Source organism: Salmo trutta, chromosome 7 (genome assembly GCF_901001165.1).
Source record: "Salmo trutta chromosome 7, fSalTru1.1, whole genome shotgun sequence".
Lineage (NCBI taxonomy): Eukaryota > Metazoa > Chordata > Actinopteri > Salmoniformes > Salmonidae > Salmo > Salmo trutta.
Genome location: NC_042963.1, coordinates 50961474 through 50980390, shown reverse-complemented (window position 1 = coordinate 50980390; position 18917 = coordinate 50961474). Strand labels below are relative to the sequence as shown.

General features: G+C 44.0%; 1 protein-coding gene across 1 annotated transcript in view; it reads left to right on the top strand.

Moving 5' to 3' along the window:
• Window positions 1-5057: 5057 nt before the first annotated feature.
• LOC115197616 (calcium-independent phospholipase A2-gamma) overlaps window positions 5058-18917 on the top strand; it is a 37989-nt gene continuing 24129 nt past the window's right edge. The window contains exons 1-8 of the mRNA XM_029759313.1: window positions 5058-5372; window positions 5813-7253; window positions 8754-8903; window positions 12147-12298; window positions 12545-12639; window positions 16169-16340; window positions 16561-16618; window positions 17315-17509. Of these exons, the coding sequence (XP_029615173.1) occupies window positions 5862-7253; window positions 8754-8903; window positions 12147-12298; window positions 12545-12639; window positions 16169-16340; window positions 16561-16618; window positions 17315-17509 (2214 nt within the window). The 5' untranslated portion in view covers window positions 5058-5372; window positions 5813-5861. The remainder of the gene's footprint in view (window positions 5373-5812; window positions 7254-8753; window positions 8904-12146; window positions 12299-12544; window positions 12640-16168; window positions 16341-16560; window positions 16619-17314; window positions 17510-18917) is intronic.

Sequence of the window (18917 nt, the reverse complement as noted above, 5' to 3'; positions counted from 1 at the left end):
AGGTCCCTGGCCAACCATGTGAGAGCAGAGCAGACTGACAAAGACCTCCCTCAAGTCGCTGGATTCAGTGGCTGGGGCGGGAACTGGGAGAGCAGTGTTGGCAGAGCTCTGTCCACCCTGATGAAGCACCCACCAAAGGAGTGGAGTTACTGCAGGGGATCAGAGTGGCTGCCAAAGCTCCATTCTGGGTGTGCACAGGAGTCCTTGTTGTGGCTCCTGTAGCAGGGTTGGTGCTGCCAGTTTGTTTGCCAATTCTCAGTTTGTAATTCCAGACATGATTAGTGATTTGTCCTCTTCTCCTTCTTTTTTGGTGTCATGGCTTTCGCAGTTTGTTTGTGTATGCTGCCATCTACTGTGCAGGAATGTGTTGTCAATCACCTTACAATTTTATCCTATGCCCCCTAAAAAGGAAGGGGCATAGGATAAAATTGCACCACCAACTAACCCTCCACCTATATACCACTAGTACACCTATATACCACTATCCCATCCCACTACTTTGACCCTACACCGGTCCAATGGCCTGGGAGGACGGGACTCTTTCGTTCCCTGCAGCTGCCACCACAACATCTATTTTCTGTGATTTACATTCCATTTCAGTGGTACAGTTGATAACCATGGCAATGAAAGCTAAGAAGCCAACCTTACTGTAACATACATTTGTATCACTCTGTATTTGCCCAGGCTTGGCATCTGAAAACTTAGTGGGTTCAGCACAAAAGCTCTCATGGATAACTGGCATATCCCAACATGACTTTATCAGGTGAAGACTGCTTCAGAACTAAAAAGTACAGATTGTCTACTCAGTTTCCCCACGCTCGCCACCAGGTCTGTTTCGCACCAAACGGCGGGTGTCACAGACACATGGACTCTTTCAATTCAGTTGCTCCACCTCAACATTAAAAACAGCCCAGTAATCACGTCTTGTCCCAAAGCGCCTGACGCAGAGAGCTCGCTCGCTCTGGGTAGAAGAAACACAGAAAATCATCACAAGTCCACTTCGAGCTACCGTCACTGATTTACATTTTCTACCCAGCCTCAGACTACATATGGGCCAGCCAAAAGTCAGGGATCCATTTTCTCCAAAAATGTCACTCCCACTAGGCCAGAATCATCCTTTGCATGACCATCAGGGTGAGACTCGGAGATCTTCACCACACCTGCCACTGCAGGTAATGTATCTTCACTTTCTTGTCAGTTTACGTTTCTGAGCTATCAGAGACAGCAGAGTACGGTTTGTACTTGGCGCCATTCTTCCTCAATACACATCTTCCCTCAGCATCAGCTCTTCTCCTTCTTTCTCGCTATCCATAACAGTATTTATCCGTTCATCACGCTCTTGTCGCGCCTTCATCCCCTGTATTGTCTACAATACCCAACTTCTGTTCCTTAGCCGAATTTACTAGTATGGCGATCTATGGCCTCTCCATTAAAAATAATCACACATAACTAATGCCAAATAACCCTCTTCTTCTTCTATCATCTCCACCAGTTAATCTGTTTGAACGGTAATCTGCGTCGCTCTGTCATATTGTCAACAACGCAGCATGGTGCATCGTTCAGAAACATACAACATCTATTTTCCATAAAATATGTTAGGATTTTCTAACTAGTTTCATTATCAAGGCAGATAAAGTGTTTGAATTTGAAAACACAGATCCACGTGCTTAATCTTAATTTTTATTTGAGCCAATTTTGCCGTAGGCCAGAACCTGGCCAGAAGGGGTTCCTGGCCAGAGAGGAAGAGGCAAAGCGAGACGTTTTGCACCGCCCCAAAATCGGTGAATATTTTTTGTATTGAGGTCAATGAGTGTCGAATTTGGTCAACAAAAAATGTAATTCCTAATTTGCTACGTGAGGTTTATTTCATCAAGTAGAAGTTTCGTAATGGTTAGGTAGGTCGTTACGAATGCACTGATATAAGTGGATGCATGTGGCATTTCAGCAACTTTGATAAAAAATAGTTTAGCATGGACTTTGCCATTGAGGGCTTCCACAATTTTAAAGTAGTCAACTGGGTGGGGGTTCCTATGAGTTGGAAGCAATCAGCCAAATGAAGAAGAAGAAAATCGACTACTTTAAAATGGAGATGGCCTCAATGGCGCTTCCAATGCTGTCACAGACACTATAATTGCACTAACCTAATGTAGCAGGCGTGAAATAAATGCCTGAAACTAGATTCCCTACATACTGGTCTTGACGAGAAGGAAAAAAACTGTCCGGGGAGGTTCTCTTCTGCACTGTACAACCAATCCAGTAAATGTGGAGGAGAAGTTAAGATGGCATGCCGCCTTGTTAACCTGTTTATGATAGGGGGCAGTATTTTCACGGCCGGATAAAAAACGTACCCGATTTAATCTGTTTATTACTCCTGCCCAGAAACTAGAATATGCATATAATTGTTTGATTTGGATAGAAAACACCCTAAAGTTTCTAAAACTGTTTGAATGGTGTCTGTGAGTATAACAGAACTCATATGACAGGCCAAAACCTGAAAAGATTATATACAGGAAGTGCCCTCTCTGACCATTTCTTGGCCTTCTATAGCCTCTTTATGGAAAACAGAGGATCTCTGCTGTAACGTGACATTTTCTAAGGCTCCCATAGGCTCTCAGAAGGCGCCAGAACGGGCAATGATGACTCTGCAGTCCCTGGGCGAAAAACAGTAGGGGATTTGGATAGTGGTCGATCTGAGAACAATGACACGGGTGCGCGTGAAGACACCATTTTCTTCTTTCAGTCTTTGAACGAAAACAACGTCTCCCGGTCGGAATATTATCGCTATTTTACGAGAAAAATCGCATAAAAATTGATTTTAAACAGCGTTTGACATGCTTCGAAGTACGGTAATGGAATATTTAGATTTTTTTTGTCACGATACGCACCGGCGCGTCACCCTTCGGATAGTGTCTTGAACGCAAGAACAAAACGCTGCTATTTGGATATAACTATGGATTATTTGGAACCAAAACAACATTGGGTGTAAAGTAGAAGTCCTGGGAGTGCATTCAGACGAAGAACAGCAAAGGTAATCCAATTTTTCTTATAGTAAATCTGAGTTTGGTGAGTGCCAAACTTGGTGGGTGTCAAAATAGCTAGCCTGTGATGGCCGGGCTATCTACTGAGAATATTGCAAAATGTGCTTTCACCGAAAAGCTATTTTAAAATCGGACACCGCGATTGCATAAAGGAGTTCTGTATCTATAATTCTTAAAATAATTGTTATATTTTTTGTGAACGTTTATCGTGAGTAATTTAGTAAATTCACCGGAAGTTTTCGGTGGGTATGCTAGTTCTGAAAGTCACATGCTAATGTAAAAAGCTGGTTTTTGATATAAATATGAACTTGATTGAACAAAACATGCATGTATTGTATAACATCATGTCCTAGGAGTGTCATCTGATGAAGATCATCAAAGGTTAGTGCTGCATTTAGCTGTGGTTTTGGTTTTTGTGACATTATATGCTAGCTTGAAAAATGGGTGTCTGATTATTTCTGGCTGGGTACTCTGCTGACATAATCTAATGTTTTGCTTTCGTTGTAAAGCCTTTTTGAAATCGGACAATCTGGTTAGATAAAGGAGAGTCTTGTCTTTAAAATGGTGTAAAATAGTCATATGTTTGAAAAATTGAAGTTTTGGGATTTTTGAGGAGTTTGTAATTCGCGCCACGCCCTATCATTGGATATTGGCGAGGCGTTCCGCTAGCGGAACATCTAGATGTAAGAGCAAAAGCCGAGGTCGTATCACAGGTTCTCTTTCCATTTCCCCCCCAAAACGGAACGTCTGGTAGTTAGGGACTGGGTAGAGGCTATAATAGAGAAAAATAGTAATGGTGTCTTTTTGTAGGCACTAACTCCGCCATTGTTCGTTAGAGAAAGACGATGAGGAAAATGAATTGCGTTTTTCTAGGGTTTTTGGATGAACACTGAAAATAAGGTCTGTGGTAAACAAGTTTAGGAGATCTTATACGTATTGTTCTATGAGATAATCTTCACCAGCTAATGTCACTTTTTGTGAATTTTAAGAATTGATGTAATAATAAAAAAAACACACAAATCACATAAAGGTCATGTTAACTGATTGCTATTATCTCATAGAACAAAACGTAAAATATCTCTTAAGCCTGTGTTAATGTCAGACCTTGTTTTCTGCGTTTATAGAGTACCGCAGTCATAATACCCATAAAACCTAGCGGTGAAACAAGGAAATGGTTCCAATTGTTTTTCCACCATTCATTTTGCCCGTAGGGGATTTTAGAAACGCTTAAAATAAGGGCTTTATTTCGTGTAGGTTTACCCTTGGGTCACGTTTTGATATCCATGTAAATCTCTCAAGGACAAGATAACTTTTTAAAATATATTAATTTGCCAGTATTTACCCCCCCAAAAATGAAATGCTAATTGGCTGCTAATGTGGTTATTATAAAGAACTACAAATGCCATGATGCTGTGGACGAAATTGCCGAATCACTGGATTAACATCTAATGTTAGCTAAATTTTGTTATTATTAAATTGGTTAAATTTCTTTCAATTGACAATTCTGTGAACTGTCTTGTGCAAGTTTTAAATTGACACAATACCTGTTAGCAAATGTGTCAGAGATGACATGTAGGAGTCTTGCATGATGTCTACTTTGATGTAAAGCTGTCATCAAGGCAAAGGGTGGCTATTTGAATAATCTCAAATATAAGATATATTTTCATTTGTTTGACACTTTTTTGGTTACTACATTATTCTCTGTGTTATTTCATACTTTTGATGTGTTCACTATTATTCTACAATGTAGAACATAGTACAAATAAAGAAACCCTTGAATGAGTAGGTGTTCTAAAACCTTTGACGATGCACAATGCTGCCTTGTTGGCAACACGACCGAGAGGCGCAGATTACTGTTTGATTTGAGAGGGCGCTCCTCCCTCTCCGCTTTTGCACGGTCACGTCACGGGCCATAGACCGGTGTCCCGCGGCTCAGCATAATCGAATCCACCCATTTGTTAGAGCAGTCGCTCGACTATCTTGTCAATATAATAGACTCCTAGCTCACTCCCGTTAGGCAGTCCGGTTCCAAATCGAATGCAAACAACTAACCCGGTTCACCCGGGACATTAATCCAATTCCCCTCAGTGGCCTGACAGTGGCAGGTGATAAATAGCCAATTGTAGGTCAGATCAAAGACCTCGTGATCATTGTTTTCCTCTGGGTTTTTTGTCAGTTTTTTTTTTCTTTTCCGTGGATATAAACTGTCGAGTCGAATGACCCCAACACATACCGAGAAGCTTGTTGTGAACCGTGTTTACATGTTCGTTTGATTTCGCTGTTACGAGAGTCAATGAATTCTTCAGATTTCCACAAACCGTCAACAAGAAACTGGTATGTTATCATAGCCTGGCTAGACTTTTACATTTAGATAGCTAACGTTACCCGTTTAGTGGCTGTTTCTGGAATACCGGTAGCTAGCAATTCTAGCTAACTAGCTGTTGTTGTAAACTAGCTAATGTTCATGCATAGATTGCCTACTTTCTCAGCTTTAATCAAAAAGTGCTATAGATATGATTTGTCTTCCAATGAGAACACGTCTACAACATGGTGATATAACATGTATTAGCTGCGGCTGAACTGCGGCTAGCTAACACACATTGGTCATGGGGAGCATTTGCAGTTATGCAATCGATAGGCTAGCGCCACCAGTAGGTCATCCAGATAACAGAGCTGGCCTTACCAGATAGTTACATACATCTCCAATATGTTGATACTACACAGTACCTCTTTAGTAATGCTTTTAAAAAAATTTTTTTTTAATTGTTTACCAGCTTCATGAAGGAATAAACAAATGAAAGCTGCCTTCCAAGACCAAGAGGGATGTCTCTGAGATGCGTTCCAGATTCTTGTGTGCTCAAAGTAAGCAGAGCTGCGAACTTCTGGCATACACAAGGTCAACGAGCAGCATCACTTTCATCGTCTTCTCAGCAACACCCTCCTTGTAGGTTCGATGTCCGAGCAGGCCTGAACCACAAAGTTGGCTTTCTCAGCTGGAAGTATACCCACAGCACAAAGAGTAGAATTCGCAATAAGATATGGCTCTCCAGAGCTAGTCAGATAAGACAAAGGCTTGGACTCCACACCAGCGTCTACTACTTAAATACATCCACCTCACGCTGGTCCACTGGTCTCAGCCACACCATGTCGCGCTTCAGGAGCACCCTGGACTCCGTCTCCAAGGCGGTGAGCGGGTCACACACTGAGCTCCTCTCCAAGATAGCCCGGCTCAAAGCCAAACCCAAACAGAACGCCATTGAGGCTGGCAAAGCGGTGGAAGCAAGCCCGGAGATGGGGCTAACACCGCAGGGTCGTGGTATTGCAGGGTACCCAGTCCCAGCTCTAACCCCAGTCCCAGCTCTAACCCCAACCCCAGTTCCTGCCTATACCACTGTTAATGCTAATGCTACTACACCTTCTCCAATCCCTGCCTCGGTGTCTGCCCCTAGTCCTCCACCTACTACAGCCACTGCTTCTACACCCACACTTACTCCATATCCTACACCTGGCCCTACTCCTGGCATTGCCACCCCTCGCCCCAACATTGCCAGGGCAAATGCTGCTTTCTCAGGCCCCAGTATCCAGGAAGTCAGACAGAGGAGGGTGCAGCGTGCAGCCACAGCATCCACTGTCCCAACCACTGTGGCCACCAACGGGACCACCAAAAGGCTGGAGCAGGTCAAATCACCACTACCAACAGAGAGTAGTTCACCTGACAGAGCCACCACCACGGTCTCCCAACAGACCACAACACAACTCTTCCATCCTAGCTCCTTCTCTGTTAACCTGGATGAGACATACAACTACCTGTCCCACCACGTGAACTCGTACTTCAGCAACATAACAAAGTCTGATGAGGAGAAAGCGCATAACACAGACCGTGGTTCCACTGACCTCTTGCCGATGTCAGACAAAACGTTCCCAGGGTCTGCTGCTGCTGCTGCACCCGTGAGTTCCTCATCTTCTAAAAAGGGTATTGGCCGTTACCTATCGTACTCTGGTGACAGTGTACAGGCCTTTGTAGGGAGCTACATTGCTCCCCTGGTCCCCAGGTTTAGCAGGGCAGCTGCTGAACCCAAGAATGCTGCTGTAGAGCAGAAGAGGCTGAAGGCAGAAGAGGCAGGGGAAAAGCCATGGCAAGGAGAGGTGGCGGTGAATACGGAACAGAAGGCTGCAGAGGAGAGGGCCAAGAGACTGCTGCTCCAAAGAGAGAAGGTAGGCAGGCCTCCATTATAGCGTCTGTCAATGGTCTGACTGTTTGGAATCATGTTGAAAAGGAATGTAACCTGTTGAAGCATGACAGACTAGAATCCAGGTGAAAGCTATGATCCCTTATTGATGTCACTTGTTAAATCCACTTCAATCAGTGTAGATGAAGGGGAGGAGACGGGTTAAAGAATGATTTTTAAGCCTTGAGACAATTGCGAAATGGATTGTGTATGTGTGCCATTCAGAGGGTGAATGGGCAAGACAAAAGATTAAGTGCCTTTGAGCGGGGAATGGTAGTAAGTGCCAGGCGCACCGGTTTGTGTCGATAACTAGTTTTTTTTCACTACTGTGGCCTGTTTTCATATCAATACAACGACATACACAGGCAAAGTACACCTGTTTACTAGGCTGTCAATTCCAGAAGGCTCATACTCAGGGTTATTTTTGGAGAGGGATTCTAGGAACCCTCTCTCTAGCACATCATACGTTGGAGACCCAACTGGTGGGACATATGAGTCCTGGCAACGTTCCACCATAGGCTATACCCTCCATATACAACTATGTCATGTAGGCATCAGTGGAGGCTGCTGAGGGGAGGACGGCTCATAATAATGTTTGTAGAGGAGCCAATGGAATGGCATCAAACACATGGAACCCATGTGTTTAATGTTTTTGATTCCACCACTTATTCGGCTCCAGCCGTTACCACGAGCCTGTCCTCCCCACTTATTCGGCTCCAGCCGTTACCACGATCCCGTCCTCCCCACTTATTCGGCTCCAGCCGTTACCACGATCCCGTCCTCCCCACTTATTCGGCTCCAGCCGTTACCACGAGCCCGTCCTCCCCACTTATTCGGCTCCAGCCGTTACCACGAGCCCGTCCTCCCCACTTATTCTGCTCCAGCCGTTACCACGAGCCCGTCCTCCCCACTTATTCGGCTCCAGCCGTTACCACGAGCCCGTCCTCCCCACGTATTCTGCTCCAGCTGTTACCACGAGCCCGTCCTCTCCACTTATTCTGCTCCAGCTGTTACCACGAGCCCGTCCTCTCCACTTATTCTGCTCCAGCTGTTACCACGAGCCCGTCCTCCCCACTGATTCCGCTCCAGCCGTTACCACGAGCCCGTCCTCCCCACTTATTCTGCTCCAGCTGTTACCACGAGCCCGTCCTCCCCACTTATTCTGCTCCAGCCGTTACCACGAGCCCGTCCTCTCCACTGAAAATGCCAGCGACCTCCTGTGGTAGGAGAGGAAATCCTCTTTACATTCTAGTAATATAGATGGTTTCTTCTTACAAAATAAACTGTTTCAGGCTTATAGACCGGTCATTTTAGAGCAAGCACCCCTAAATACATGTAAAGTGTAAATGTAGGTAGGTTGTGTCTGAGTTATTGACATCATGGCTAAATCAAGCCATAATAACTGAGGTATTAGATGTGCCAGACTTGACTTTTTGTTGTTGTGGTGATTGAGAACGTGTCTAACCTGTGTGTGATGTGTTCCTAGATCATCGCTAGGGTGAGTGTGGACAACAGGACCCGGTCCCTGGTCAAGGCGTTAAACCGAGCGTCTGATGTCAGGGTCTACATCAACAGAGTGGAGGAGCTCAGCTATCATCTACTGGAGTTTCCTGAGACCCGCGGGGTGGCTGTCAAGGTGGGCTGGCGGACTGCTGTAAACGCCTGTCGTGTCAGCGTTGTCATAAAATCAATATTTCAGTCATGTGGATTTGAACTTAATGGAAGAAAATAACCGGCATTATTTATTGCTGTTCAGTAGTTTGGAAACACACACACACACACACACACACACACACACTTGTATTTCAGCAGTGTCTCCCATCCTGATCAATTCTTCACCTAAATCTTTCCCCTCAGAGCAGTATGCAGTACAGCATTGTTTTTCTGCATACATAATCATGTCTGGTGAGAATATCCGGGGCGGCTGTTCTGTTTGTCTTACTTTTTTGGGTGCTGTCCAAATGGTACCGTATTCTCTATATAGTGTACTACATTTGACCAGGGCACATCCTTAAGCTCTCTGACATGCTAAATGTCAACTTTTGCTATGGCTAGAGGCGAGAGAAACGCACACCTGTTTAGGAGAGGTGCTGGCTAGCGGAGTAGAACACCTGTTTAGGAGAGGTGCTGGCTAGCGGAGTAGAACACCTGTTTAGGAGAGGTGCTGGCTAGGGGAGTAGAACACCTGTTTAGGCGAGGTGCTGGCTAGGGGAGTAGAACACCTGTTTAGGAGAGGTGCTGGCTAGCAGAGTAGAACACCTGTTTAGGCGAGGTGCTGGCTAGCAGAGTAGAACACCTGTTTAGGCGAGGTGCTGGCTAGCGGAGTAGAACACCTGTTTAGGAGAGGTGCTGGCTAGCAGAGTAGAACACCTGTTTAGGAGAGGTGCTGGCTAGGGGAGTAGAACACCTGTTTAGGAGAGGTGCTGGCTAGGGGAGTAGAACACCTGTTTAGGAGAGGTGCTGGCTAGGGGAGTAGAACACCTGTTTAGGAGAGGTGCTGGCTAGCAGAGTAGAACACCTGTTTAGGAGAGGTGCTGGCTAGGGGAGTAGAACACCTGTTTAGGAGAGGTGCTGGCTAGGGGAGTAGAACACCTGTTTAGGAGAGGTGCTGGCTAGAGGAGTAGAACACCTGTTTAGGAGAGGTGCTGGCTAGCAGAGTAGAACACCTGTTTAGGAGAGGTGCTGGCTAGCAGAGTAGAACACCTGTTTAGGAGAGGTGCTGGCTAGCGGAGTAGAACACTTGGAAAAGAAAAGGAGAGCCGCTCTAGGAGCTCAGATGCAATAACTTAATAACCTCATAACCAACGTTTCGACAGACAAGCTGTCTTCATCAGGGTATACGCTGATGAGACGTTGGTTATTGCATCTGAGCTCCTAGTGGCCGTCTCTCCTTTAGTTTTCCATCTTTTGCTATGACAACAGCTTAGTCAACATAGTGCTTGAATAAGATGAAGTCATAAATTGAGAGAACTTTGTTCCTATATAGGTTTGTATGTGGGCCTATACACTGAGTGACAAAACATTAGGAACACCTTCCTAATATTGAGTTGACCCTCCTTTTTGCCCTCAGAACAGCCTCAATTCATTGGGGGATGGACTCTCCAGTGTAGAAAGTATTCCACAGGGGTGCTGGCCCATGTTGACTCCAATGCTTCCCACAGTTGTCAAGTTGGCTGGATGTCCTTTGGAACATTCTTTATATGCACAGGAAACTGTTGAGCTTGAAAAACCCAGCAGCATTGCAGTTCTTGACACACTCAGACTGGTGCGCCTGGCACCTACTATCATACCCCGCTCAAAGGCACTTCGTTATTTTGTCTTGTCCATTCACCCTCTGAATGGCACACATACAGAATACGTCTCAAGGCTTAAAAACCTTTCTTTAACCTGTCTCCTCCCCTTCATCTACACTGATTGAACTGAATTTAACAGGTGACATCAATAAATGATCATAGCTTTCACCTGGTCAGTCTGTCATGGAAAGAGCAGGTGTTCCTAATGTTTAGTACACTCAGTGTATGTTCCTTTATCATCATGCAGGTTATTTACATTACACATACCCGTATCAGTAGGGACTGTCCCATTGAACAACTTAACCCCAGGCCATTGTTTCTGGCCTGAGGAAACATTGGTTAACCTCGTCAACGGTGCTCAAGTGAGGATACAGTAGTGTTTTATAGTCTGTTCAGTTACAGTATAGTTATTTCAAACCACTGGTCACAGATGGTGCATGCTATTTCCTCTGACCTCTAAGGTGTCGTTTGTATTAAGGTCAATGTGTGTGTACGCTGGAGGCATGACTTCTGTTCCACAGGGGTCACATGTATCAAAATGCGGACCCTACTGTATGCATGCCTCTCGCTGTAATCTGTGGCTTTGGATAAAAGCTTCTGCTAAGTTTGTTTGTCAACCTTTTTTAATACCAGGGACTGGCACGCTATGGTTCCTTCTTCCTTGGGGGCAGGTTTGGGCTACATTTTTTTATATTTTCACTTAGTAAATTCATGAAGTAAACTTAAATTCCAATTCTCTGCCACGCTTATCTGAGAAGAATGTGCAATTTCAGCATAGTTCTTGAATTGACTGATTTGAAAACCACTTACCGTAATTTCCGGACTATTAAGCGCATCTGAATATAAGCCGCACCCACTGAATTAAAAAAAATATATATGATTTTGAACATAAATAAGCCGCACATGTCTATAAACTGCAGGTGCCTACCGGTACATTGAAACAAATGAACTTTACACAGGCTTTAACGAAACACGGCTTGTAACAAAAATAAATAGGCTTTAACGAAACACGGCTTGTAACAAAAAATAAAAAATTAGCAGTAAGTTTCAGTTGTCTTTTTGCACTGAGTCAATTCCTCACGCTGCTGTTTCCAACATCTTATCATCGACTCATTAAGACCAAGCTCCCGTGCAGCAGCTCTATTTCCTTTTCCAACAGCCAGATCAATCGCCTTCAACTTGAAAGCTGCATCATATGCATTTCTCCGTGTCTTTGCCATGATGAGGGTGACAAAATGACTACCGTAATCAGAATGATGGGAAGTTTGAGAGCGCTCGATTTAATCTAAACAGTAAACAAAAAAGTTGTTTGACCTTAACCCGTTCGGCAATTTCATTGGTCTAATGAAAGCTTCATGCCGCCAAAAAACTGAGCGTCACAGAATGTGTTTTTTTGAAAAAAAAATAAAAATTGAAAGCGGGAAAAATCCATATATTAGCCGCGTCATTGTTTAAGCCGCGAGGTTCAAAGCCTGGGAAAAAAGTTGCGGCTTATAGTCCGGAATTTACGGTACATTAGTTCTAGAACTGACCAAATGGGTGTCAGTGACGGTAACTATATCTTGCTGTGTGTGTGTGGCCCTCAGGAGAAGGCGATCCCGTGCCTACTGCGTCTCCGCCAGGCTGAGGACCCGTCTCTGAAGGCAGCAGTCAGGGAGGCCCTCACTCTGGTGGGATACACCAACCCTGTCAAGGGCCAGGGAATCAGGGTCCTGTCCATCGACGGAGGGGGAACCAGGTACAGTAGGGTGTGTGTGTGAAGGAAAGAGGGTAGCATGTGAGGGGAAAAGGAAAGTAAGAGTGATGGAAAGACTGTTTTGCCATCGCTCACCACGTTCAAGTTTATCCATCGTTCTCCATTTGAATGTGTGTGTGGCACTGGCGGATGTTATTATGACTGTTATTACTTGGTCTCCACTCACTTTTACACACCGTAGAGAATCTATAGTAGTGATCTTCATGATGTGTGTTTTCTACTGTCCAGGGGACTGATTGCCCTTCAGACTCTGCAGAAACTGGAAGCCCTGACAGGAAAACCCATCTACCAGCTGTTTGATTACATCTGTGGTGTCAGCACAGGTATGTTGCATTGTCCCCCTAACCTACTTTATCTCTGGCTAATAGTGTGTTAGTGTGTGTGTGCCTGTTTGTGTGAGGGCAGTTTACAGGGTGGATCATTCTAAACAGAGCAGAGTGCTCACTGCTCCTGCCAGTCAGTTTTGTACTGGGACTGAACCCAGCCCCAATATATTGTAGTACTCTTAACCACCACATGGTGGTGCTGTTTACCATAACCCCCTGCTCCTCCTCTCAAGGTCCATCATGGCCTGACCATTTCTCTCATTTTAGGAACCTTAATGCTTTCCCTCTCACAAAGCGCTACCCTACAGCTACCGCCAAACCTCTATCTTCCCCGGCCATGCTCTCTGTCTCCCCCTCTCTGTATCCATTTGTCCCTAATCCGCTCCAGTTGGAGGTAGCCAGCCACGCCCTTGGCTCTCAGAAGGTCTGTGTGTGTGAGACGGCTGGCCAGTGTTTGTCAAGGTAATCCCCTCCACCAGATAAGCTAAGTAAAGTGCATACTTTAACATTAAGTACAGCCACCACGTTTGGAGTTGGCTGCCCGTCTCGCTCTGGGCATGATGGTCTGGCTGGCTGGCACACCCTGGGTTCATCCTGCCATGCCAGTTTTGGGACAGGGGCCTGTCTTATTGGATAGTGGCTGGCAGCAGCTGCCCCAATGCTGGGGGGTGGGGGGGGACATCCTCTCCCCAGGCAGGGTTTGGGCCCCAGAGAGAGTTCAGCAGGAAGGCAGGCACAGATTTGGGTTAGGATGGAGCTGCTGTTAGTAGATAGGTTGGTATTGTGGAGCTGCTAGCAGGTGGCCTGGGTCAGGTCCCTGGTGATGGGTGAGGGAAATGCTACTGGAGAAACAGTGAGAGATGGGGTTCGTAGTTTGACTGTTAGCGGAGGTGTATACAGGGCAGGAGACTGTCTTGTCATGTACATCACTATATGGTCATAGCTAGCGTCATTATTGTTTATAGTTTTGTTTAATGTTGTGTGAGTGCATGTAATTTGGTTTGTCTGAAACGTTGTTCCCCTTGCTGCTATTGGACCAGGTCTCTCTTGGAAAATAAATATTTATCTCAATGAGAATAAACCTGTATAAATAAAGGTAAAATACATGGCTGTTGTCCAATGGACGCTAGCAGTGATCTGCTTGTCACTGTGGTTGGTTCTTTGGTGGCCATTTTAATCCCCGCCAGTGTCTGTGGATTGATCATCCCTGGGTAATGATACCCATAACGGATGATCCTACAGGCAATTAGCCTCCTATCCAGTTTGCCTCTTGCTCTGTAAGACCCTGATACTATTTGAAATCTTTCATATACTTTGAGCGTTTCCTCTAGCGTGCCTGTGCTGCCAGACGTACATGGTTTTCTGTTTTGGGACTATTCTGTTGGACAATTAAGCCTGGCAAGCTCAGTTAATCACCGCTGTATTTGAAATGATTTGTAAATACTATTTGAACCCAGGTCTGCCCCTGGTCCAGGGACGACTGGAAGAATGAGATTTGCATTGTGGCCTCCCTTTGTCAGACAGCAGCTCTGAAACCTTGTTGAGGGATTCTCAAGGGAGGCTAGAGCTTTTATAGTGTGTTGATAAGGTGTAGGGTGATTTATAGTGTCTATTGATAAGGTGTAGGGTGATTTATAGTGTCTGTTGATAAGGTGTAGTGATTTATAGTGTGTTGATAAGGTGTAGGGTGATTTATAGTGTGTTGATAAGGTGTAGTGTGATTTATAGTGTGTTGATAAGGTGTAGGGTGATTTATAGTGTCTGTTGATAAGGTGTAGTGATTTATAGTGTGTTGATAAGGTGTAGTGTGATTTATAGTGTCTGTTGATAAGGTGTAGGGTGATTTATAGTGTCTGTTGATAAGGTGTAGGGTGATTTATAGTGTGTTGATAAGGTGTAGGGTGATTTATAGTGTGTTGATAAGGTGTAGGGTGATTTATAGTGTGTTGATAAGGTGTAGGGTGATTTATAGTGTCTGTTGATAAGGTGTAGGGTGAGTTATAGTGTCTGTTGATAAGGTGTAGGGTGAGTTATAGTGTCTGTTGATAAGGTGTAGGGTGAGTTATAGTGTCTGTTGATAAGGTGTAGGGTGAGTTATAGTGTCTGTTGATAAGGTGTAGGGTGATTTATAGTGTGTGTTGATAAGGTGTAGGGTGATTTATAGTGTCTGTTGATAAGGTGTAGGGTGATTTTATAGTGTGTTGATAAGGTGTAGTGATTTATAGTGTGTTGATAAGGTGTGGTGTGTTTTTATTTATACATATTTTTTAGGGGATGGATTAGCTTTGATATTGCGGATAGATTGTTGCTTCCATCAATGTAATTGTCTGCATTTCCAGTCCCTCATATATTTTTCATATATACTTTTTTTTTGAATATATCTTTATTATTCCCTGCAAACCCTACCACCCCTCCCCCAATTGGAGTAAACTAATAAACAATAACACCTAGGCTTCTACCTTCTGTTTATACATATTATACACATTGTGTCTGTAAAATCTATTTTACAATAGTTATATTTAGTTTGTTTTTATTCCTTCCTCTATTTCTGATATCCATCCAGTTTTATTTCTATTTGTAACTGTGCTATTTCACAACATTTCTGAACCTATATACATTTTACAGACCTCGTATGTTTTATATTGGTTATCTTGTTATTAGTCCCACCCTTCAGCTCCATTCAACCACTCCCATCTATCTCTTAACACCCTCCATTTTGGATTTCTAGCAGACATATATTTTTCAACTGTGCTGTGATGCTTCACAAAAGTAATGAACTTTTCTATTCTCATAGCTTCTACAGATTGTAAATTAAAGATAAAATAATTATTATATTATTGATTGATTGACTATGACTTTTGAAATAGCCCAGTATTGATATCTGCAGCGTTAGTTCTGGGTAAATGTTGCAATTCTTCAGCCATTCCTGGACCTGTGACCAAAAACGAGCTACATATGGACCGTACCAAAATAAATGATCTAATGACTGCTTCCTCGCAGCAAAATCTGCAGAGTTGGAAAGATTGTATCCTCAATATATATATAACATTCTATTGGTTGCAAGAATTTTGTATAATTTAAATTGAAAAATGAGAACTTTTGAATATGGCTTTGTTTTGCGTATCAATTCATGAACTATGTGCCATGGAATCACTACATCAAAAATCTCTTCCCAAATATTTAGCAATTTATATGGCACAGCTGTCCATGTTTTTGGTCCTTAAATGAAGTGTAAGTGTGTGTATCTATCCTATCACACACATTTCATTTAACCATTTATGGCTTTTAATGCAGGGCCGACAGACAAGTTCCTTACCCCCCTTCTACATGCCTCTTCCATTTTTGTGGTAATGCTGCAATTAGCTGGTTTTAAAATATGGGGTATGGTTTGTTTTATAGTGTAGTTATATGGGGAGGGTTTATCCATGTTACTCCTCAGGCCTCAATCTGAAAATGTGTTGGTGTTATTGGACTAACAAAAAGTCATTTTAAAATGTACATCCTCCGTCCTATGTGGCTGTCTCAGGTTCCATCCTGGGCTTCATGCTGGGTGTATTCCAGATCCCTCTAAATGAGTGCGAGTTGCTCTACAGGAAGCTGGGTTCTGACGTCTTCAAGCAGAACGTCATCGTGGGAACCGTCAAAATGGGCTGGAGCCACGCCTTCTACGACTCAGAGACCTGGGAGAACATTCTCAAGTCAGTATTTAATATAATGGAATAGATTAACTTCATGAATTAAGAACAGCACAGCAGATCAATTCCTCTCAAAGTGCTTTGGTGGAGATGATCAAAGGTCCCTTCCTCTGACTTCCTCCAATGAGCTTTGAGTGGAATGTACAGAGGAAGCAAGGATTTTAAGGCCGGTAACTTGTTCAGAGAGCCCCAGTCTAAGCTCTTCTTTCATTTTCTCCCACAGAGAAAAAATGGGCTCTGATCTGATGGTGGAAACATCAAGAAACCCAAAATGCCCAAAGGTGAGTTTGTAACATGGCGTGACGAACAGTGTGGAGCTGGCAAACACACGCATACACACCCTCACGGTTGCTGAGGGAGGACCATGAAAAGGAAGTCCCTCCGTCTCTTAATAATGAGGTCACTGAGAAAGCCTCTGGCCATCGTCTCACTGACTGGCTGGAACCATTTTTATTTCTACCACACACACACGCGCACACACACACACACACACACACACACACACACACACACTTCTACCGCTGCAGCTCCAGTGGCTAGGCTGACACAGAATCCACACATACACTAGTTCCATGTATGACAGCCAGGCTGAGGCTAGGCAGTGAAACAATAATGAGGTGTTTAGTAAGGATTACACTGTACGTGCTTGTCTGTGGTGTTATTAGGCTTTTATAACATCTAACAGTTGTAATGATTTTATTTCAATGGGTCCTCAGACGGTTACTGTGCTCTAAATGTTGTCACTGCGGTGGTATAACTTCTATAGTAGTTCATTTGTGTTGTGTTTTCAATGTTATTGTCATATTTAATGTATATGCCACTCTTCCTGTATCTCTTGTGGGGTTATAAGTGGATATAGCAACACGTTCTATTAACGCCACTCTTCAATACAGGGTTATTATGTAAATCACCAGCAGCTTTTTCAAATGGGACCAAATGGAAAAAACAAATCTCATGTACCCTCCTCTTACCACCAGATGGCAGCAGTGAGTACCATCGTGAACAGGGGCACTCCTCTGAAGGCCTATGTGTTCAGGAACTATAACCTGCAGCCAGGGGTGCGCTCCCACTACCTGGGGGGCTGTGAACACAAGCTGTGGCAGGCCGTCAGAGCATCCTCCGCTGCCCCAGGGTACTTCCAGGAGTTTGCCCTGGGACACGACCTTCACCAGGTAAGACGAGTTTTAGAAACCTTAATGCTTTGCCCCTCGCAATGCTCTACACTACAGCTGCCACCAATACTCCATATCTGCCCTGGCCACACTCGCTCTCTCGCTCTCTGTCATGTCTGCCTTCCCTATTCCACATCCCTCTTCCCTAATCCTCTCCAGTTAGAGGGTTCCAGCACTTAGCTCTCTGACGGCCTGTTTAGTTTACTACTTAGTGTTAATATATTATACAAGGGGTGGTTCTAATCCTGAATGCTGATTGGTTTAAACCGCATTCCAGCCGGTGTCTATTCCACAAGTTACCACTGGCTAAATCTATGTTCCATCTGCCTGCACGATCCATTGTCATCAGCCCTGCCAAGCAATTTATCAACTTGATCTCCACTATAAAAAAACATCAGACATTATCTCACATTTCTTTTAGACCAACAGTCTTCAACAGCGGAGATTTGTATAAACATTGCTGTCTGTCTCTCCGACATTTGCAACATTGTTTCAATATTCAAATTGGATCTCCAGCTGTCCCATAGTAATGAACTTGTTGGGAGTCAGGACATGGCAGACTGCTTTTCTCAGCCAGTCAATCATGAATCAGCATCATTTTTATGGATATATATACAAAGAAATACCAAAAGAAAACAGGTCAAATGAAAGGAACTGCAGCTAGGTTTCAGTCTTTCAGCTTCAGTTTGAAGTGATTGTGTTGTTGGTTAGCTCCTCCTCCTGAAGAGAGAGCACATTTTCTAAGCCAGGTGAAATCGCGCATCACTAGCTCATTGTTATGGATGTATCCAAATAAATGTAACTAGGAAACGGCTTGAACAAATGCAAATACAGCTACTTCGTTGTTATTTTGGCTGCACTGTTTGACGTGACTGTAAATTAGCTGTAGTTGACTAGCAAGCAACGGATAAGAACGTTACCAGCCAGTATGGAAATGGACCATTCAGAACGAACGACTTGGGTCGCGTCCAAAGACGCAGAGCAGAAAGACTGAATGACTGAGGCGCGTCTCTGGTAACCGAACCGATAGAACGAACGACCAGCCAGGTTGGGGAGCAACCCTATGTGTCGGAACTATATCTTGTGGAAGGATGAAATAGTATGAATAAATTAAGCAAAATAATGTAATTTTTTTAAAAGTCATTATTTGAATATGTTGGTAACCGTTGTATAAAAGTGATAATGCCCTCAGCCGGTGTTTGGAGGATATACTGGCACGGTTTGCCGGCGCTCGACTTCGTTTCGGGTCTAATTTTTTTAATTTGACCTTCATTTAACTAGGCAAGTCAGTTAAGAACAAATTCTTATTTACAATGACGGCCTAGGAACAGTGGGTTAACTGCCTTGTTCAGGGGCAGAAAGACAGATTTTTACCTTGTCAGTTCAGGGATTCGATCTTGTAACCTTT